A 23,428-nucleotide genomic window follows, 5' to 3' on the forward strand; every position below is an offset into this window, starting at 1 on the left:
AACACCCCTGGACTAACGACCCAGGTGGATGCCAAACAGAGGAAAGACAATCCCAGAGTCATATCACTAGTGACCACAAGAGGGAGCCAAAAAAGTCTAATTCACAACAGTACCCCCCCTTTAAGGAGGGGTCACCGAACCCTCACCAAGACCACCAGGGCGATCAGGATGAGCAGCGTGAAAGGCACGAACTAAATCGGCCGCATGCACATCAGAGGCAACCACCCAGGAATTATCCTCCTGACCATAGCCCTTCCACTTGACCAGATACTGAAGCCTCCGCCTGGAGAGACGAGAATCCAAGATCTTCTCCACCACGTACTCCAACTCGCCCTCAACCAACACTGGAGCAGGAGGCTCAACAGAAGGAACCACAGGTACAACGTACCGCCGCAACAAAGACCTATGGAACACGTTGTGAATGGCAAACGACACCGGAAGATCCAGGCAAAAGGACACAGGATTAAGGATTTCCAATATCTTGTAAGGACCGATGAAGCGAGGCTTGAATTTAGGAGAGGAGACCTTCATAGGAACAAATCGAGAAGACAGCCATACCAAATCCCCAACACGAAGTCGGGGACCCACACCGCGGCGGCGGTTGGCAAAACGCTGAGCCTTCTCCTGTGACAACTTTAAGTTGTCCACCACATGATTCCAAATCTGCTGCAACCTATCCACCACAGAATCTACCCCAGGACAGTCAGAAGGCTCCACATGTCCCGAGGAAAAACGAGGATGGAAACCAGAGTTGCAGAAAAATGGCGAAACCAAAGTAGCGGAACTAGCCCGATTATTAAGGGCAAACTCAGCCAACGGCAAGAAGGTCACCCAATCATCCTGATCTGCAGAAACAAAACACCTCAAATAAGCCTCCAGAGTCTGATTAGTTCGCTCCGTTTGTCCATTAGTCTGAGGATGAAAGGCAGATGAAAACGACAAATCAATGCCCATCTTAGCACAAAAGGATCGCCAGAACCTGGAAACAAACTGAGATCCTCTGTCAGACACAATATTCTCAGGAATGCCGTGTAAACGAACCACATTCTGAAAGAACAAAGGAACCAGATCGGAAGAGGAAGGCAGCTTAGGCAAAGATACCAAATGGACCATCTTGGAAAAGCGATCACATACCACCCAGATGACAGACATTCCTTGAGACACCGGAAGATCTGAAATGAAATCCATGGAAATGTGTGTCCAAGGCCTCTTCGGGACAGGCAAGGGCAAGAGCAACCCGCTGGCACGAGAACAGCAAGGCTTAGCTCGAGCACAAGTCCCACAGGACTGCACAAATGACCGCACATCCCGTGACAAGGAAGGCCACCAAAAGGACCTAGCCACCAAATCTCTGGTGCCAAAAATTCCCGGATGCCCTGCCAACACCGAGGAATGAACCTCGGAAATGACTCTGCTGGTCCACTTATCAGGAACAAACAGTCTGTCAGGTGGACAAGAGTCAGGTCTACCAGCCTGAAATCTCTGCAACACACGTCGCAAATCTGGAGAAATGGCTGACAAGATTACTCCCTCTTTAAGGGTACTGTCACACAGTACCATTTTAATCGCTACGACGGCACGATCCGTGACGTCGCAGCGATCGTATGAGTATCGCTCCAGCGTCGTAGACTGCGGTCACACGTTGCAATCACGGCGCTGGAGCGATGCCGAAGTCCCCGGTAACCAGGGTAAACATCGGGTAACTAAGCGCAGGGCCGCGCTTAGTAACCCGATGTTTACCGTGGTTACCAGCGTAAACGTAAAAAAAACAAACAGTACATACTTACATTCCGGTGTCTGTCCCCGGCGTTCTGCTTCTCTCCACTGTGTAAGCACAGCGGCCGGAAAGCAGAGCGGTGACGTCAGACGTCACCGCTGTGCTCGCTTTCTGGCTGGCTGGCGCTCACACAGTGTAGAGAAGCTGAGACGCTGGGGGACAGACACCGGAATGTAAGTATGTACTGTTTGTTTTTTTTACTTTTACGCTGGTAACCACGGTAAACATCGGGTTACTAAGCGCGGCCCTGCGCTTAGTTACCCGATGTTTACCCTGGTTACAAGCGAACACATCGCTGGATGGCTGTCACACACAACGATCCAGCGATGTCAGCGGGTGATCAAGCGACGAAAGAAAGTTCCATACGATCTGCTACGACGTACGATTCTCAGCAGGATCCCTGATCGCTGCTGCGTGTCAGACACTGCGATATCGTAACGATATCGCTAGAACGTCACGAATCGTACCGTCGTAGCGATCAAAATGGTACTGTGTGACAGTACCCTAAGAATACCAACTGGTTCTGCGACTCCAGGAGAATCAGGCACAAAGCTCCTTGAAAGAGCATCAGCCTTCACATTCTTTGAACCTGGTAAATACGAGACCACAAAGTCAAAACAGGAGAAAAACAATGACCAACGGGCCTGTCTAGGATTCAGGCGTTTAGCAGACTCGAGATACATCAGATTTTTGTGATCAGTCAAGACCACCACACGATGCTTAGCACCCTCGAGCCAATGACGCCACTCCTCAAATGCCCACTTCATGGCCAACAACTCCCGATTGCCAACATCATAATTCCGCTCAGCAGGCGAAAACTTCCTAGAGAAAAAGGCACATGGTCTCATTACAGAGCAACCAGGGCCTCTCTGCGACAAAATGGCCCCTGCCCCAATCTCAGAAGCATCCACTTCAACCTGAAAGGGAAGTGAGACATCAGGCTGGCACAAAACAGGCGCTGAAGTAAACCGGCGCTTCAACTCTTGGAAAGCTTCCACGGCTGCAGGAGCCCAGTTAGCAACATCAGAACCTTTCTTGGTCATATCCGTCAAAGGTTTAATAACGCTCGAAAAATTAGCGATAAAACGACGGTAGAAGTTAGCAAAACCCAAGAACTTCTGAAGACTCTTAATTGACGTGGGTTGAGTCCAATCATGAATAGCTCGGACCTTGACTGGGTCCATCTCCACCGCAGAAGGGGAAAAAATAAAACCCAAAAAGGGAACCTTCTGTACTCCAAAGAGACACTTTGAGCCCTTAACAAACAAAGCATTATCACGCAAAACGTGAAACACCATCCTGACCTGCTCTACATGCGAGTCCCAATCATCAGAAAAAAACAGAATATCATCCAGATAAACAATCATAAATTTATCCAGATACTTCCGGAAAATATCATGCATAAAGGACTGAAACACTGAAGGAGCATTAGAGAGCCCAAAAGGCATCACCAAGTACTCAAAATGACCTTCGGGCGTATTAAATGCAGTTTTCCATTCATCTCCTTGCTTAATGCGCACAAGGTTGTACGCACCACGAAGATCTATCTTGGTGAACCACTTGGCACCTTTAATCCGGGCAAACAAGTCTGACAACAGAGGCAAAGGATACTGAAATTTAACAGTGATTTTATTCAGAAGCCGATAGTCAATACAAGGTCTCAAAGATCCGTCCTTCTTGGCCACAAAAAAGAATCCCGCACCAAGAGGGGAAGAGGATAGACGGATATGCCCCTTCTCCAGAGATTCCTTGATATACGAACGCATTGCGGTTTGCTCAGGTACAGACAGATTAAATAGTCTTCCCTTAGGAAATTTACTACCTGGAATCAAATCTATAGCGCAGTCACAGTCCCTATGAGGAGGCAGCGCACTGGACCTGGACTCGCTGAATACATCCTGAAAATCAGACAAATACTCAGGAACTTCCGAAGGAGTAGAGGAAGCAATAGACACCGGTGGGGAATCACCATGAATTCCTTGACAGCCCCAACTTGACACAGACATTGCCTTCCAATCCAAGACTGGATTATGGGTCTGTAACCATGGCAGACCCAAAACGACCAAATCATGCATTTTATGCAGAACAAGAAAACGAATCACCTCCCGATGTTCAGGAGTCATGCACATGGTTACCTGTGTCCAAAACTGCGGTTTATTTTCCGCCAATGGCGTAGCATCAATACCTCTAAGAGGGATAGGATTTACCAATGGCTCAAGAACAAAACCACAGCGCTTGGCAAATGACAGATCCATAAACTCAGGGCAGCACCTGAATCCACAAACGCCATAACAGGGTAGGAAGACAATGAGCAAATTTAAGTCACAGACAAAATAAATTTAGGTTGCAAATTACCAATGGCGACAGGGCTAACAACCCTTGTAAGGCGTTTAGAGCATGCTGATATAACATGTGTAGAATCACCACAGTAAAAACACAACCCATTCTGACGTCTATGATTTTTCCGTTCATTTCTAGTCTGAATTCTATCACATTGCATTAAATCAGGTGTTTGTCATCAGACAACACCACCAGAGGATTAGCAGTTTTGCGCTCCCGCAAACGCTGGTCAATTTGAATAGCCAGCGCCATGGAATCATTCAGACTTGTAGGAATGGAGAAACCCACCATCACATTCTTAATGGCTTCAGAAAGGCCATTTCTGAAATTTGCGGCCAGAGCACACTCATTCCACCGAGTAAGCACGGACCATTTCCGAAATTTTTGGCAATACACTTCAGCTTCATCCTGGCCCTGAGAAATAGCCAGCAAGGCTTTTTCTGCCTGAATTTCAAGATTGGGTTCCTCGTAAAGCAATCCGAGCGCCAGAAAAAACGCATCAATATTCGCCAATGCCGGATCTCCTGGCGCTAGCGAGAAAGCCCAATCCTGAGGGTCGCCCCGCAAGAAAGAGATAACAATTTTAACTTGCTGAGCTGAGTCTCCAGACGAACGGGGTCTCAGAGATAGAAACAATTTACAATTATTCCTGAAATTCCTAAACTTAAATCGGTCTCCAGAGAACAGTTCAGGCATAGGTATTTTAGGTTCAGACATTGGACTACTGGTAACAAAATCGTGTATGCCCTGCACACGAGCAGCAAGCTGATCCACACTTGTAATCAAAGTCTGGACATTCATGTCTGCAGCAAGCTTAAGCCACTCAGAGGTAAAGGGGAGGAAGAAAGAGAGGAAAAAAAAACCAAAAAAAACTCAGAATTTCCTTTCTTATTATCCCACTTCTGTAATGCATTAAACATTCAACTTTGGCCTGGCATACTGTTATGACCCCAATGGCAGAGGGTCTCAGAAATAAATACCAAGTCTGCAAACACAAAAAACCAGCTCATAGGGCAGTGGTAACTGGGCTGACCGTATATCTAATCCTAGCACCACAAATAGCAGCAGCCGGGGAACGTGCCTACGTTGGTTCTAGACATCTCGCGCCAGCCGGAGAACTAACTAACCCTAGAAGGGAAAAGATAGACCTTTCTTGCCTCCAGAGAAAAGACCGATACAAGCCCCCAACAAATAATAACGGTGAGGTAAGAAGAAAAGACAAACGTAAGAATGAACTAGGTATTTAGCAAAGAGAGGCCCACTGACTAATAGCAGAATATAGTAAGATGACTTATACGGTCAGCAAAAACCCTATCAAAATTTCCACGCTGGATATTCAAGAACCCCCGAACCGTCTAACGGCCTGGGGGGAGAATACCAGCCCCCTAGAGCTTCCAGCAAAATCAGGAATCACATTTAGTACAAGCTGGACAAAAAATAAGAGCAATGCAAATAACCAAAAAAACAAGGAAGCCGGACTTAGCTTAATTTTGCAAGAACCAGGACCAGCAGACAGGAGCAAACAGAAAGGACTGATTACAACGATGCCAGGCACCAGACTGAGAATTCAGGAAGTTTATATAGCAACACCCCTGGACTAACGACCCAGGTGGATGCCAAACAGAGGAAAGACAATCCCAGAGTCATATCACTAGTGACCACAAGAGGGAGCCAAAAAAGTCTAATTCACAACAGATAGGTCCTGGGAGCCTGCTGAGTGCATTCGGGCTCCGCAGCTCATTGCTGCCTTCGAGCGTAGCGAGGTCCAGGGAGAGGGGGGCCATGTTAGAGGTTGAGTTCCTGTCTCTGCACAGGGGGAGTCTCGGGCCATCTCCGCTGCAGTCTCCCATTCTTCTCCTGCCGCAGTGGAGTCTGCTCAGCGGAGACGTCGGTCCCAGCGTCTCGCTCAGTCTGACTCTGTACAGAGACTTACTGCTGCTTTTCCTGCTTCTGCCATTGAAGTCAGTGCTGGGCAGCAGCGAGCAGACACTTCAGGGACTAAGTCCTGCTTTTCTCGTTCTGAGCATGCCCAGGGTAAGATCTCTCAGTGGAGATCGAGGGTCACATGATCAGACACTGCAGCTAAAGTCCTGTAGGTGCTCATGCTCTGTGGCAGCCTCTCATTGGTCCTTCTCTGAAGGTCCTGTTCGTGCTGCAGCTATTTAAGGCTCGCATGGCCGCACGGCCATGTGCTAGTATTGCTTTTATTTATGTACTTTGCGCTAGTTTGGTCTTGTATGAGTGTGTTCAGGGACCCGGCTGAAATAAGCCCCTAGAATGCTGGCACCTCCGGCGAGGAGTTTCGTGTGCATGCAAGACCACTGACTGTTCTTGTTTAGACAGTTAGCCTGTGCCTCTGTGGAGTCTAACAGGGCGCAGTGCTTTGTGTTCACGGCTGCTCTGTGAAGTAACAGAGTTAGCTAACACTGCCATTTAGTTCCGCTATTTGCTAGCAGCAGGTTCTCCTGCACGGTGGACCCCGGGCTGCGAACGCATCTATCCTAATAAAATATATACATTCATTAGGTGCGTTCCGCTAGCCCTAACACCGTCAGACACTAAGGGTCATGAATTGCCATGGCAAACATCAGGAGCACACAATCACAATGGGAGGGCACAAATTGGGATAAATAGGAAGCCTCCACACTCTGTTAACCATTTATATGATGTAGTCACTATTGACAGCAGCATTAAAGCGGTTAAACAGATTTGGATGGTGCAAACACTGATTGTGGCTGATGCAGCAAGTTGTCAGCTGTAGTGTACAGCCAACAGCTGCTGGATTGTCACCTGTAAGGGGAGGCTAGTCTCTTATATCTCAGGTCAGTTAAAAGACGTATTGGCTGTCATTAAGGGGGTTAAATCCTGGGATCTGGAAAATGGAGTTTGTTCATGGTAACCCTCTTTAGAGCTGCCAGGGTACAACAATCAGTGCTCTCATTACACAATAGTGACCGGAGTAGTAGCTGTAGTATACAGTTGTGCCCAAAAGTTTTCAGACTGACACAAACTTTGGTTTTCTAAAAGTTTAAATTGATGAATTTTGGATAAAAGGGTTAAATAGATTTACTTTATAAAGTAGCAGTGGCTTAAAACAAGTATTTTGCATACGGACAAAATGAAAAATTACATACTTTTACAACTTCCTCTCCATCCACAATCTTCAGTTTTTCCAAATTTTCTTGCAGCAGTTCAGGCTTCATGCGCCACTTCAGGAGTCCAAGCAGACCAACTATAACATTAGGAATGTTTGTTTAATGTTGCATACAATTTATTTATATGTGGATATAAATGGATTACTTTCATAATTACATACAATGAACGCTTATGTTGACAATGGTGAAAATGGAACGTTTCCATAAATTAAAAACATTGAATAAAATAGCATTTTGTATTATTGAAGAAATGATGATTTGTTTTTTTAATAGACTACAATATGCAAATGCTTCCAGTATATAGCAAGCTTTAGACCCATCTTCCACTCTGCAGTGTGTCGGGAGGGCTCCATCGGATTCCACCAAAAAACAGGATTCACACACACAATGCCGATGGGAACATAGAGTACAGTGACACACACAGAGTTCAAATGAACACCATTTTTTTTTCTCTGAATGTGGTCATTTGCTCTGTTGGGCACAGAAACATAGTCTGCTGGTGTTTATCACTGTTTTCTAGTACTACTGTAAGGCTAGGTTCACATTGCGTTAGTGGGTGATCGCTAACGGACAGCGTTGCACGGCGAAAATGTCGCAATTAACGCCGTGCAACGGGTCCGTTAGCGCACCCATTGACAGCAAGGTAAATTTCGCCTGCAGCGCATCACTAGCGCGTGCCTTTTTCGGCTCGCGCTAGTGATGTGCCGTTCTCCTGTGACTTGCCTCGGACGCTGCTTGCAGCGTCCGCGGCGCGCCCGAGGTCCGTTCCCCGCTCTCGCAGATCGGGGATCTGCGAGAGCGGGGACGTTAACGCGACCCCTGAACGCGGCCCCTAAATAAACATTGCGTTAGCGCAATCCGCTAGCGCTAGCGCTAAACGGATTGCCCTACGCAATGTGAACCTAGCCTAATTACTTTTTTAATATAAATTTCAGTCTATGGTGCTATGTGGCCATGTTCACATGTAGAGTAAATGTTGCACTTTCCTGCTGCTTTTTTATCTGCATGTTTTGTGCACTAAATATGCCTTAGCAATAATCACTATTTCTTGTGTATTTGATGCATATTTTTATGTATTTCTCTTGTTTTGTATACATTTTAGGTGCAGTTTTGAAGCAGTGTTTTTTAGTGCAGAAAGACCTAAAAATGCAACATGTGTTTTTCAGTCTGCCAACAGAAGCTTATAATGAAAAGTAAGATCATAAATTTGTACTATTCAAAGGTATCTTTAACCCCTTTGGTCAAGTTCCCACTATGAATATTTGGTGTCTTTTTGCATCAATTAGCTAAATTCGTCCGATGTCCGATTCGCTTCTTCTTGGGGACGTGCCCACGAAGAAGCGAAGCAAAATATACACTGCGGTGAGGAGAGACAGCATGGAGCCACTTTTCCCCCAGGTGTATTTGGCTATAATGGATTGCAGACGCCATGCCGCATTTCAAAACATTAGAAACTCCAAACAACTCTTCTGTTTTTGAAACTGGACATGAAATGATCCAAGAGCAACGTGAGCATTTTGAAACCACAAACCCTTCACACAATCCAGAAAAAAGATGTTTTTGCTCCAAATTTGTCATTATCAAAAGGTGTAATAGGAGGAGATGGATTCCATAATTAATATCATGCATTTTCTTTAGGATGTCATTCATGCATGTGTGGTCAATGACTATAGTTTGGTGCATAGAAGGCTCAGAATGCAGAGTGTGATTTGATTTTTGGCTCACAAATCTGGTTGCCATAGATTGCAGATTCTATGCAACATTTTCATTGATCTTGAGTTGACAAAAAAGTGGAACATTCATTACAAGTGACCACATTTTGGAAACTAAAACCCTTAACGAATTCATCTAGGGGTGTGGTGTGCAATTTTAAACCACAGATGCTTCACAGAATTTTGTAAGATTGGGCCGTGAAAACAAAAAGATACATTTTTCCCACTAAAATGTTATGGGATGATAGGAGAAAATAGTCCTCACAACTTGTTATACAATTTCTGCTGAACAAGATGAAATATATTATGTGTATTGGTGGGCCTTAAATAGGCGTGGGGAGTATGGTCACAGAGCCACACCAGGCAAATAGCTTGAATTACGGTTGCTGTAAAAGTGGGCGGGATCTGTTTGAATGTGTCCAATGTCACTTCTTTCCTCCACTTCTAGGCATTTGCAAAATGATAAGGTGGAATTAAATTTAGGTTCACAGAGTGGAGACATTTTGTTGGTGACTGCAAAGTTATAATGAGATATGGATATAAACTGTTATTTGGTGCTGCTTGCCATATCATATGCTAGGATTAGCAATGCAGACTATCATGTGATGGGTTTAGAAAAAAGGACCATCACGTGATGGGGTTAGATACACGAACTGTATAACGCGATGCGATTGTATGAGATTATCCATGTGTCTAATCCCCTCACATGATATGGTCCGTGTATCCAAAGTGCTAATATACATAGACCAGTGGCATACCACTAATAGCGGCAGGCCACACAACTGCTATGGGGCCAAGTGTCAGCACCCACAGTAGGCCCTACCTCTGCCAGTCAGCGCCCACACTGGGAACCCCCTTCACCCATCACCCCCTGCACGTGCAGAATGATGGGGGTGAGTAGTCTACCGACATTCCCCCCATCATCAATGCTCACAATGATAATGGAGGAGGGAACATCAGCAGATGCTTCCACCACCATCATTCTGTCTCAGCATCTGATGTATCAGATAAGCAGGCGAGATGACGTTATTGCAACGTGCCCAATGTTCTGACGTGTGACGCTTCACACTCACGGGACTGAAGCATTGCACGGAATGAGGAGAGGTGAGTAGTGAAATTATTTTTCAAATCAGTGACTGGTGGCCATAATAGAGTAGAGTATAGAGGACCATGGGGGGATGCATTATTGCATTATACTGTATGGATGACCATGGGGAGAGAATTATATTTTATGGAGGACAATGGGGGGTGCATTATATTGTATGGAGGACCATGGGGAATGCATTATATTGTATGGAGGATTATGGGGGGTGCATTATATTTTATGGAGGACCATGGGGGGTGCATTGTATTTTATGGAGGACCATGGAGAGAACATTATATTGTATGGAGGATTATGGGGGGTGCATTATATTGTATGAAGGACCATTTGGAGTGCATTATATTTTATGGAGAACAATGGGGAGAGCACTATAATTTATGGAGGACCACGGGGAGAAGAGTATTATATTCTATGGAGGACCATGGGGGTGCATTATATTGTTATGGAGGATGCATTGTATATTATGGAGGATTATGGGGGTGCATTATATTCTATGGAGGACCATGAGGAGTGCATTATATTAATATATATCGCAGGATGGGATTGGATACAGAGATCAGTGGAACGTATCAGGAAGGGATTATATACATGAAGTATATCGCACAGGATGGGATTAGTTATATGGCTCAACATAGATTATCACACATGATGAGATTAGATACAGGGCTCAGCGGAGTATTCCATACAAGATAGGATTAGATATAAGACTCAGCAGAGTGTATCCTAAAGGATGGGCCTAGATCCTGGGCTCTGCATAGTGTATTATACATGGTCGGATTTGACACATGGAGTCTATCACACAAAATGGTGTTGAATACACAGAGTATACCACACAGGATGGGGTTAGATAATATGTGGTGTTCTTGTTTGCAGGAGCACAATGTAAGTTATTTATTCTTGTTACAACAATACCATAAATTTAAATGCTAACTGCAGTTTAGGTTACTGTAGAAAGCGGGGGACCATTTGGATTTTTGAGCGCAGATGTCACTGGATATTGATTTGGCTTTGAGGAGTCGTGTCTCTTTTCCTGAGCTTTTGAACTACCTTTCACATGGAAACCTCATGTTTTTTCACTGACAGATGATGGACCTGTGTGAATGTGATGTTTGTGGGATGATTTAAAAACATTTTTGTTAAAATTTTGGGTTGCGCAACATATTTTGGATCACTTTGAACCTGTAATGTGAAAAAGCATAGTTACTTACCCATAACAGTATTTCTCAGAGCCCATGACAGCACTACCAGAGAGAGGGGATCCGCCCTTCAGGGACAGGAAACCTATTGGATAAAAGGGCGGTACCTCTCTATTGCATCAGTTTGGTTTACAGAGCATCAGAGTTCCTCCAGGTTAGTGACAACAAGAAAAATATACACTTTTAACATATTGCTTATCAGGTATACACTGTGTCTATATTAATAAAACACACTTCGTTAAAAATAAAAGTGCACACCACACACGTGATATGGGGGTGAATAAGCAGGTGCTGTCATGGGCTCTGAGAAATATCATTATCGGTAAGTAACTATGCTTTTCTCAGTCTCCCATGACAGCACTACCAGAGAGAATTGTAGACATTATTGCTTAGGGAGGGACCACAGCCTGCAGAACCCTTGTTCCGAAGGTTAAGTCAGATGGAGAGGCTAGGTCTAAACGGTAGTGTCTAAAAAAGGTTGAAGGTGATGACCAGGTGGCCGCCTTACAGATTTGGTCTATTGATACCTCAGACCTTTCGGCCCAGGAAGTCGCCATAGCTCTTGTAGAGTGCGCTTTCAGGCCCTCGGGAACTGTGTTTCCTGTGGACGAGTACGCCAAGGCTATCGCATCTGTTATCCAGCGTGCTATAGTGCCTTTGGAGGCTTAGAGTCCTTTCCTGGGTCCCTAAAACAGACAAAGAGAGACCCTTCCTTCCTATGCTGGGTGGATTCTAAGTATTGAGCTAGACACCTTCTCACATCTAATGTGTAGAATTTTTCCTCTTTTATTTTTAGGGTGTGGGCAGAAGGAAGGAAGGATTATCTCCTGGGACCTGTGGAATTTGGACGCAACCTTGGGTAGATAGGCAGGGTCTGTTCTCAGGATAACCCTATCATCCAGGATTTGTGTAAAGGGAGGCCTTGCAGATGGGGCCTGGAGATAACTTATTCTACGGGCAGATGTTAAGGCTGTTAGAAGGGCTGTTTTAAGTGATAAAGTTTTAAGGGATATTGAATCTATAGGCTCAAATGGGGGTTCTGTTAGAGCTGACAAGACCAGGTTTAAGTCCAAAGTTGGTAGTCTTTTTATGTTTATGGGTTTCGATCTTATAGCAGCTTTGATAAAACGTGTTACCCATGGGTTAGCAGCTATATTCTCACTGTATAATGCCCCCAAGGCCACTGTTTGCACTTTCAGGGTGCTTTCTGAGAGGCCCAGATCTAAACCTTTTTGTAGAAATTCTAATACCTTAGGAATTTGGACCCCATCTTGTAATTTCACCCCAGAGGTGGACAGAAACTTTTTCCAAGTTTTGCCGTATATTTTAGTGGTTACTGTTTTCCTACTTTTTAACAGTGTGGAAACTAATTTATCCGAAAAGCCCCTTCCTTTTAGTAGTGACCTCTCAAATTCCAGGCTGTCAAGTGGAGACTCTCTGACTGAGGGTGGAGCACCGGTCCCTGTGATAGGAGGTCCAGAAGATCCGGAAGAACCCAGGGATCGGTGACCGATAGCATCCTCAGCCAGGAAAACCAGGTCCTTTTGGGCCAGAAGGGGGCTATTAGAATGAGTCTCACCCTGTCCTGTCTGATTTTTCGCATTGCTGCCAGAAAAAGTATAGGAGGGGGAAAAGCATATGCGAGACCCTGAGTCCAGGGAATCGTGAATGCATCCAGTGCCTGAGGGCCCGGTTCCCCCCCCCCTGAAGATTTCGGAAGTGGCCTTCATAAGAGCGTGAGATCTGGTCCCCCGCTGGTGATTCAGGTAGGCTACCACTACCTGATTGTCCGAAAACACCTGGACATGATGCCCCTGTAGGTTGTGAAGGAAGGATAATAGAGCGCGGCCCACCACCCAGTGTTCTTTTTGGTTTGAGGAAGATTTGTATTCCTGACCCCTCCAGATTCCCTAAGTGACACTCTTGCCCAGGTGAGCTCCCCACCCCGTGGGACTCGCATCTGTGGTAACTATTCGAGATACCTCTATTACCCAAGGGACCCTTTTTGACAGGTTGTTGGGATCCAGCCACCAAACTAGGGAATGAATAGTGGTTGAATTTAGAGCGATGTGGTCTTCTAGACGTCCCCTTAGTGTATTCTGATTCCTCATAATGTCCCACTGGAGGTTTCTTGTGTGGAGTTGTGCCCACTGGACTGCTGGGAGGCAGGCAGAAAGGAACCCCAGCAAAGACATTTCCCTTCTTAGGGTCATACAAGGGTTTGAGCGAGCTTTTAAGACAAGATTTAATATTTTTTGTTATTTCTGGTCTGGAAGACGACATTCCTGTGTTATTGAGTTCAAGTTTAGGCCCAAAAACTCTTGAACTCTGGTCGGTTCTAGTTTTGATTTCTGAAGATTTATAAGCCACCCTAACTCTGTTAGAGTTTCTATCACTCTGTCGCATTGTTGACGGCAGTGTTGGACGACTTTCTGATTGTAAGCAATTCAGCCCAAGTATGGAATTATCAAAATGTCTTTCTCTCAGGTGGGCCATCATTTCCGCAATCGATTTGGTAAATATGCGGGGTGCCACTGATATGCCAAAGGGAAGAGCTTTGTATTGATATTCCCTTACTTCCCCTCCCATGACTACTGCTAGTCTGAGGTACTTCTGGGATTTCTTGTGGATGGGGACGTGATAATACGCATCGCGGAGATCCAACACTATCCTTAAACAGTCCGGAAACGGGTTTTTTACTGTTGATTTTATGGATTCCATTTTGAACCTTTGGTTCTTTACATAACTGTTCAGCTTCCTTAAGTTTATTATTGTGCGGAAGGATCCGTCCGGTTTTGGAACTAGGAATAACAGGGAATAAAAACCTGTTCATTTTTCCCCTGTGGGAACTTCCTGGATGACGGCTTTGTTTATGAGCTTCATAATCTCCTGTTCTAACGCCTGTTGTTGTTGTTGAGGTGAGGATTTTAGCGTGGTGGCCACATAATTTTGGGGAGGAAGGGAAGTAAAGTCTATTTGAAGTCCCGATTTTATCAAATTCAATATCCAGACACTGGTTGAGATTTTTTCCCAGGCCGGGAGGAATTGAGATAATTTCCCTCCCACCCTGGGGGAGATGTCACTGTGGTCTTTTTATCTCTTGAGGAATTACCGAAAAGGAAGCCCCTATCTCTCCTTTTCCCATCATCCCATCTGTTCTGCTCTCTTGGTGGCCGTTTAGCAAAATGGTGCGACCAGGATGGGGAACCTATTCTTCTTGTCGCCTGCTTTTTGTAAATATCATCCAGGGTCTCCTCAAACAAAAATTTTCCTTCACATGGATTGAGCAAAGTTTCTGTTTGGTTTGTAGGTCACCTGGCCAGCTTTTTAACCATAAAGTCCTACGGGCTGCATTTGATAGGTCTGCTGATTTAGAAGTGAGTTTAATGGAGTCAGCTGATGAGTCTGCCAGAAAGGCTGCCGCCCCTCTAATCATGGGAATAGATTCTGTTACTTTGTTTCTCGATACGCCATCCCTTAGTTGTTTTTCCAAATTATTAATCCAAATCATTAGGGATCTAGAAGTGCATGCGGCTGCTATTGCTGGCCTTAAGCATCCACCTGCTGACTCCCATGCCCCTTTAAGGAAGGTATCAGCCCTTTTGTCAAGGGGATCCTTCAGAGTTTCCATGTCCTCAAAGGGCAAAGCAAAATTTTTTGAGGCCTTGGCTACTGCTACGTCAAGTTTAGGGGCCTTATCCCTTCAAGGAAGAGGCTTCTACTTCATGGGATATTTCCTTTTAAGGGATGGTACCGACAAGTTTTTTCTCTCTGGCTTTTCCCACTCCCTTTTAGTGGGAATCGGGTATGGGTGTTTTCTCCTTAACCCTTTCTCCTTTAAGGGATTTAAACACTGTCTCTACCTCTGATTTTATTACGGATCGTAATTCAGAGGCGATGTTTGGGGTTTCCTCACAGAGGACTCGTCCTATACAGGAATCACACAACTTCTTATCCCAGGACTGCGGTAAGGGTTTCTCACTCAGTGGGCAGGTTCTGTGTTTAGTTTTCCCCGTTCTTTTCCTTGCCTAAAATAAACAGAGAAGAGGGGACCCCATTACACTAGTGAACTTTCACGGAGATCACTCACCCATCTCGCGCAGCCACAGGTACCGGTTCTGGAGGAGGTGTAGGATCCTGTATCAGATCCATAGGTGGTGGTGTCAGCTGGTTTACAACACTGGAGCCTTTGCTACACTGTGTGGAATGGCTGCTGGACCGGGTATTGCCAGTGTCGGCAGAGGACCTCTTCCTTTGCACATCCGGCTTGCGCTGGTGGTGGCGCTGCTGCTGCAGCTGTAATGGCTGCAGAGGCTGGAGCTGCTGATCGCTGTCCTCCATGGTGTTGGACGGCATGCAGCAATGAATTTCGCATCACTCCTCGTTTTTTTTAAAACATGGCACCAATACCAGCCCCCTCCTCCATGGCTGCGTCACCGGGAAAGCGCTGATTCTCCATTTTTTTTTTCTTTTTCTTCTGTGCATTTGCGCACTGCCCGGGACCCGGAAATGAATAGGCACTATATCCTGGGCGGTGGTCATCTTGGTGTACCCTAAGCACACCATGCACCTGCGCCGCCCCGAATCCGTAAGTGCCCATTCTGGCGCGGTCTTCCTGGCGTCCAGGTCCCTGAAGTCCCTACCTCCTATCCGGAGTGGCGGTGGCTGCCCTTCCCCCCACGCACTCTGCAGAAACATCGGTCCCAGCAGTGGCGGCATCAGACACCACACCTAGCCATGACAGGGGCCTCCCCGCTGCCATAACCCAACTGGCCAGCTCCGGTTCTTCATTCAGGTACTGATCCTAGAAGGTTCCTAGTCAGGGACAGGAAACCAAACTGATGCAGGAGAGAGGTACCGCCCTTTTATCCTATAGGTTTCCTGTCCCTGAAGGGCGGATCCCCTCTCTCTGGTAGTGCTGTCATGGGAGACTGAGAAAAACATATTATCCTGCAGATATGGGATTAATCTGCAGGTTAATAGCATTCTGAAACTGCCCAGAGCCTGCAATTAGAGACTTGCTTCAGGGATGAAATTAAGTTTATTCCTCCCGGCAGTGGATGGTGTTCAATCATCGCTCTGTGTTTAGTAAGCAGCGTCTGTAACCATGCAGCCAACACCGACAGAGTCCTAATGACAATTCAGCTGTCAGTCAGGTTCCCTTTATGGCTGATCTCAAGAGTATTCCGTGTACTACACTAAAAATATATACGTTGAGATTTCTGTCTACATCCACAAAAATTGAGATTCCGATTAAACCCTCAGTAAATTATTTACTGTAATGAGGCAGATGGTGTCACTTTAGACTCCATCCGTCCTCTGTCCCGTTACACTTCTCCCTGCCAGTTGCCCTGGTCTGACAAGTCTTTGGCTGCATGCGCACGTAGACAGAGATCTGTCAATCCAGGGCAGAGGGCAGGGAGAAACCGCCATTGACCTGCCTGTCTGGCTAGCCTCCAGTGCAGGTCCTTGGTTGCTATAAAAGCATGTTTTTCTCTGAAATGCCACGGTGTTACAGAGTCACACATACCTGAAATGTTATACTTCCAGTGCCTGATACATGCTGCCGGTGAATCAGGCAGCATGTATCTTCAGTATCTAACCACACACGCGTTTCCATGAAATCCCAATCAATTTGGTTGAATTGAGAAGTGGTTGAGCAAAAGAATGCAAGGGAAAAAAAGCATTTATGTTACATAAGAATATGGTCTATGATGGCTTTTTTTGTGTGTGACAAGCTATCATTTTCTCTGGTATCTTGAAATATGTATGATGTATTTATTGTTCTTCATTACATTTGTTTGGGAAGTGCTGTGTGATCTTAAAAATAATGTTGGTTTTTCCATTTTTTTTACTTCAGTATTTATTAAGTTGGTTAAATAGTTTTGTACATTGATAGATAAGTCTACTTCGGATGGACAGTACCAGATAATTAAATAAAAAAATAAACTATATTGGAAAAAGGGAGGTGAGAAACTTTTTTTTACTGTTGCGAAAAAATGTTAGCACTTTTTTTGCCTTTCTGGTTTCCTTAGGGGAGTTGAACCTACCATCTTTTGTACAATGAAATACAGTATGTAGTGAAATTGATGGAGTGCCCTTATCTGCGATGTAGAACATAGGAGAAAGCTGTTGAATGTCTATTAATGTACCTCCTGGATTGTGTCACTTAAATACCACCGCGAGAGATTAACAGCGGCATTACAGTTAAAAAACAGAGCTGATTGTTGCTGTTTGAGGCAGATGCTTGCTGTTTAGCACAGCTTGCACTTACTGTGTGTTACAGAACCCCACAGCACCCAGAACATGTTGGGCCGTTATATGCATGTATAATAGGTTCCATCTGAGATGCATCAGCCCACAGGCTGCGCTCCTGGGCAGATGGGACAAGATATCCCCTTCTGTCCTCCCCCACCTTTGTAATTCCCACAGTAAATATCGGCAGGCTCCGGCCACCTGCGGCTATTGTAATGTATGTCTGGCCTGCTGCTTTTCTATTGGCCTGCCCTCTGTATCTGTGTGATATATTCTGTATCCTATGAATAAAGTGTTGTGAGACTGGAAAAACGTGGAGAAGCAGTGAGATTTTATATGCACCCATGTAACCAAGGAATTCCAGCCAGCGTCCTTCATTCAGAATCCAGCCAAAGCAGAGTGGACCTCCTGAAACACGGGGTGGTACTGAAAGAGGTACTACAGCACAGTAGACCCCATTACACTGTGTATGACTTGAGCTCAGCTCTGAAGCCAGCTTCATGTATATGCACCTGACTTAGGATGTACTCATGCTTCCTATGATTGGAAGGCTGTTATGACCCCAATGGCAGAGGGTCTCAGAAATAATTACTAAGTCTGCAAACACAAAAATCCGACTCATAGGGCAGTGGTAACTGAGCTGACCATATATCTAATCCTAGCACCACAAATAGCAGCAGCCGGGGAACGTGCCTACGTTGGTTCTAGATGTCTCGCGCCAGCCGGAGAACTAACTAACCCTAGAAGGGAAAAGAAAGACCTTTCTTGCCTCCAGAGAAAAGACCCCAAAAGTTGGATACAAGCCCCCAACAAATAATAACGGTGAGGTAAGAGGAAAAGACAAACGTAAGAATGAGCTAGGTATTTAGCAAAGAGAGGCCCGTGTAAACGAACCACATTATGAAAGAACACAGGAACCAGATCGGAAGAGGAAGGCAGCTTAGGCAAAGGCACCAAATGGACCATTTTAGAAAAGCGATCACATACCACCCAGATGACAGACATGCCCTGAGACACCGGGAGATCTGAAATGAAATCCATGGAAATGTGTGTCCAAGGCCTCTTCGGGACAGGCAAGGGCAAGAGCAACCCGCTGGCACGAGAACAGCAAGGCTTAGCTCGAGCACAAGTCCCACAGGACTGCACAAATGACCGCACATCCCATGACAAGGAAGGCCACCAAAAGGACCTAGCCACCAGATCTCTGGTGCCAAAAATTCCCGGATGCCCTGCCAACACCGAGGAATGAACCTCGGAAATGACTCTGCTGGTCCACTTATCAGGAACAAACAGTCTGTCAGGTGGACAAGAGTCAGGTCTACCAGCCTGAAATCTCTGCAACACACGTCGCAAATCAGGAGAAATGGCCGACAAGATAACTCCCTCTTTAAGAATACCAACTGGTTCTGCGACTCCAGGAGAGTCAGGCACAAAGCTCCTTGAAAGAGCATCAGCCTTCACATTCTTTGAACCCGGTAAATACGAGACCACAAAGTCAAAACGGGAAAAAAACAATGACCAGCGGGCCTGTCTAGGATTCAGGCGTTTAGCAGACTCGAGATACATCAAATTTTTGTGATCAGTCAAGACCACCACACGATCCTTAGCACCCTCGAGCCAATGACGCCACTCCTCAAATGCCCACTTCATGGCCAGCAACTCCCAATTGCCAACATCATAATTCCGCTCAGCAGGCGAAAACTTCCTAGAGAAGAAAGCACATGGTCTCACTACCGAGCAACCAGGGCCTCTCTGCGACAAAACGGCCCCTGCCCCAATCTCAGAAGCATCCACTTCAACCTGAAAGGGAAGTGAGACATCAGGCTGGCACAAAACAGGCGCCGAAGTAAACCGGCGCTTCAACTCTTGGAACGCCTCCACGGCTGCAGGAGCCCAGTTAGCAACATCAGAACCTTTCTTGGTCATATCCGTCAAAGGTTTAACAACGCTAGAAAAATTAGCGATAAAACGACGGTAGAAGTTAGCAAAACCCAAGAACTTCTGAAGACTCTTAACTGACGTGGGTTGAGTCCAATCATGAATAGCTCGGACCTTGACTGGGTCCATCTCCACAGCAGAAGGGGAAAAAATAAACCCCAAAAAGGGAACCTTCTGTACTCCAAAGAGACACTTTGAGCCCTTAACAAACAAAGCATTCTCACGCAAAACCTGAAACACCATCCTGACCTGCTCCACATGTGAGTCCCAATCTTCAGAGAAAACCAGAATATCATCCAGATAAACAATCATAAATTTATCCAGATACTTCCGGAAAATATCATGCATAAAGGACTGAAACACTGAGGGAGCATTAGAGAGCCCAAAAGGCATCACCAAGTACTCAAAATGACCTTCGGGCGTATTAAATGCTGTCTTCCATTCATCTCCATGCTTAATGCGCACAAGGTTGTACGCACCACGAAGATCTATCTTGGTGAACCACTTGGCACCTTTTATCCGGGCAAACAAGTCCGACAACAGAGGCAAAGGATACTGAAATTTAACAGTGATTTTATTCAGAAGCCAATAGTCAATACAAGGTCTCAAAGATCCGTCCTTCTTGGCCACAAAAAAGAATCCCGCACCAAGAGGGGAAGAGGATGGACGGATATGCCCCTTCTCCAGAGACTTCTTGATATACGAACGCATTGCGGCATGCTCAGGTACAGACAGATTAAATAGTCTTCCCTTAGGAAATTTACTACCTGGAATCAAATCTATGGCGCAGTCACAGTCCCTATGAGGAGGCAGAGCACTGGACCTGGACTCGCTGAATACATCCTGATAATCAGACAAATACTCAGGAACTTCCGAAGGAGTAGAGGAAGCAATAGACACCGGCGGGGAACCAGCATGAATTCCCTGACAGCCCCAACTTGACACAGACATTGCCTTCCAATCCAAGACTGGATTGTGGGTCTGTAACCATGGCAGACCCAAAACGACCAAATCATGCATTTTATGCAGAACAAGAAAATGAATCACCTCCCGATGTTCAGGAGTCATACACATGGTTACCTGCGTCCAAAACTGCGGTTTATTTTCCACCAATGGCGTAGCATCAATACCTCTAAGAGGAATAGGATTTACCAACGGCTCAAGAACAAAACCACAGCGCTTGGCAAATGACAGATCCATAAGACTAAGGGCAGCACCTGAATCCACAAACGCCATAACAGGGTAAGAAGACAATGAGCAAATTAAAGTCACAGACAAAATAAATTTAGGTTGCAAATTACCAATGGCGACAGGACTAACAACCCTTGTTAGGCGTTTAGAGCATGCTGATATAACATGTGTAGAATCACCACAGTAAAAACACAACCCATTCTGACGTCTATGATTTTTCCGCTCATTTCTAGTCTGAATTCTATCACATTGCATTAAATCAGGTGTTTGTTCAGACAACACCACCAGAGGATTAGCGGTTTTGCGCTCCCGCAAACGCCGGTCAATTTGAATAGCCAGCGCCATGGAATCATTCAGACTTGTAGGAATGGGGAAACCCACCATCACATTCTTAATGGCTTCAGAAAGGCCATTTCTGAAATTTGCGGCCAGAGCACACTCATTCCCCTGAGTAAGCACGGACCATTTCCGAAATTTTTGGCAATACACTTCAGCTTCATCCTGGCCCTGAGAAATAGCCAGCAAGGCTTTTTCTGCCTGAACTTCAAGATTGGGTTCCTCGTAAAGCAATCCGAGCGCCAGAAAAAACACATCAATATTTGCCAATGCCGGATCTCCTGGCGCTAGCGAGAAAGCCCAATCCTGAGGGTCGCCCCGTAAAAAAGAGATAACAATTTTAACTTGCTGAGCTGAATCTCCAGATGAACGGGGTCTCAGAGATAGAAACAATTTACAATTATTCCTGAAATTCCTAAACTTAAATCGGTCTCCAGAAAACAGTTCAGGAATAGGTATTTTAGGTTCAGAAATTGGACTACTGGTAACAAAATCGTGTATGCCCTGCACACGAGCAGCAAGCCGGTCTATACTTGTAATCAAGGTCTGGACATTCATGTCTGCAGCAAGCAAAGCCACTCAGAGGTAAAGGGGAGGAAGAAAGGGAAAAAAAAAAAAACCTCAGAATTTCCTTTCTTATTATCCCACTTCTGCAATGCATTAAACATTCAATGTTGGGCCTGGCATACTGTTATGACCCCAATGGCAGAGGGTCTCAGAAATAATTACTAAGTCTGCAAACACAAAAATCCGACTCATAGGGCAGTGGTAACTGAGCTGACCATATATCTAATCCTAGCACCACAAATAGCAGCAGCCGGGGAACGTGCCTACGTTGGTTCTAGACGTCTCGCGCCAGCCGGAGAACTAACTAACCCTAGAAGGGAAAAGAAAGACCTTTCTTGCCTCCAGAGAAAAGACCCCAAAAGTTGGATACAAGCCCCCAACAAATAATAACGGTGAGGTAAGAGGAAAAGACAAACGTAAGAATGAGCTAGGTATTTAGCAAAGAGAGGCCCAACTAGCTAATAGCAGAATATAGTAAGATGACTTATATGGTCAGCAAAAACCCTATCAAAATATCCACGCTGGATATTCAAGAACCCCCGAACCGTCTAACGGCCCGGGGGGAGAACACCAGCCCCCTAGAGCTTCCAGCAAAGTCAGGAATCACATTTAGTACAAGCTGGACAAAAATAGGAGCAAAGCAAATAACCAAAAAACAAAGAAGCAAGACTTAGCTTAATTTTGCACGAACCAGGACCAGCAGACAGGAGCAAACAGAAACAATCTGATTACAACGATGCCAGGCACTGGACTAAGGATCCAGGAAGTTTATATAGAAACACCCCTGGACTAACGACCCAGGTGGGTGCCAAACTGAGGAAAGACAATCCCAGAGTCATATCACTAGTAACCACAAGAGGGAGCCAAAAAGTCTAATTCACAACAGAAGACGCTGAAGGGGTTATTCACAATTTAAACTCTGACGACCCATCTGACCTAACATTCCTAATGTCCACATCCAGCACCACATCCACTGCTTTCTGCCAGATATGAACTATTTAAGAAGCGGAAAGAGCACAATGCACATACTGCTTAATCACTACTCCCAGGTACTGCAGGACATTTCCTATTCATTTGATAACACTGGTCTACAAAAAAAAATGTTCTGGCATGGACTTTAAGAACAGTTTTAGACTAATTTGAGGGTGCTGAATTGAAATCTGATCTTATAGTTTCTCTATCAAATCACGTTTTTGTGCTATAGGTATATAGCCCATTTTCATGAATTCCATGATAAATATACATAGTGTATGAAAACTGCCGGTTTATACGGTTCACTAAGGTAAATTTAGTTTTTATTTAGTCTCCCAATAAATGTTATCTTTGTTTTCTTTGAACATGCATAATTCCCATTTGTTATGAAAACACCCTTGTTTTCTGTGCTACCTGGACAGTGGAGCTAAAGCAGAGCATTGGGTGAAAACTAAATGGCCTCAGTGACAGAATTTGGTATCTGGCGATAAGAATGTCATCCATGATCCTCTAGTGGATAGGAAGGACATTGTCTTTCCTCCCTTACATATAAAACTTGGATTGATGAAGCAGTTCGTCAAAGCTCTCAATCACAGTGGAGAATGCTTTAACTATATATGTTCAACTTTTCCTGGTCTTAGTGAAGAGAAGGCTGGAATATTTGATGGACCTCAAATAAGAACACTTATGAGAGACTCAAATTTTAGCACATCAATGAATGAGACAGAAGAAAGAGCTTGGAATTAATTTTGTAATGTGGTGCAGAATTTTCTAGGGAATAAGAAAGCAGACAACTATGAAGAGATTGTGGAAGAGCTACTAATAAGTCTGCAAAATCTTGGATGTAGAATGAGTATCAAGATTCACTATTTACACAGCCATTTGGA

At 45.1% G+C, this 23,428-nt stretch overlaps 1 protein-coding gene across 1 annotated transcript in view; it reads right to left on the minus strand.

Annotated features, from left to right (window-relative positions):
- The window catches only part of DOCK2 (dedicator of cytokinesis 2), a 1,347,187-nt gene that overhangs the window by 838,608 nt on the left and 485,151 nt on the right, over nt 1-23,428 (minus strand). The window contains exon 19 of the mRNA XM_077266018.1: nt 7,252-7,349. Within this exon, the coding sequence (XP_077122133.1) occupies nt 7,252-7,349 (98 nt within the window). The remainder of the gene's footprint in view (nt 1-7,251; nt 7,350-23,428) is intronic.

Source organism: Ranitomeya variabilis, chromosome 5 (assembly GCF_051348905.1).
Source record: "Ranitomeya variabilis isolate aRanVar5 chromosome 5, aRanVar5.hap1, whole genome shotgun sequence".
In the NCBI taxonomy this organism is placed as follows: Eukaryota; Metazoa; Chordata; class Amphibia; order Anura; family Dendrobatidae; genus Ranitomeya; species Ranitomeya variabilis.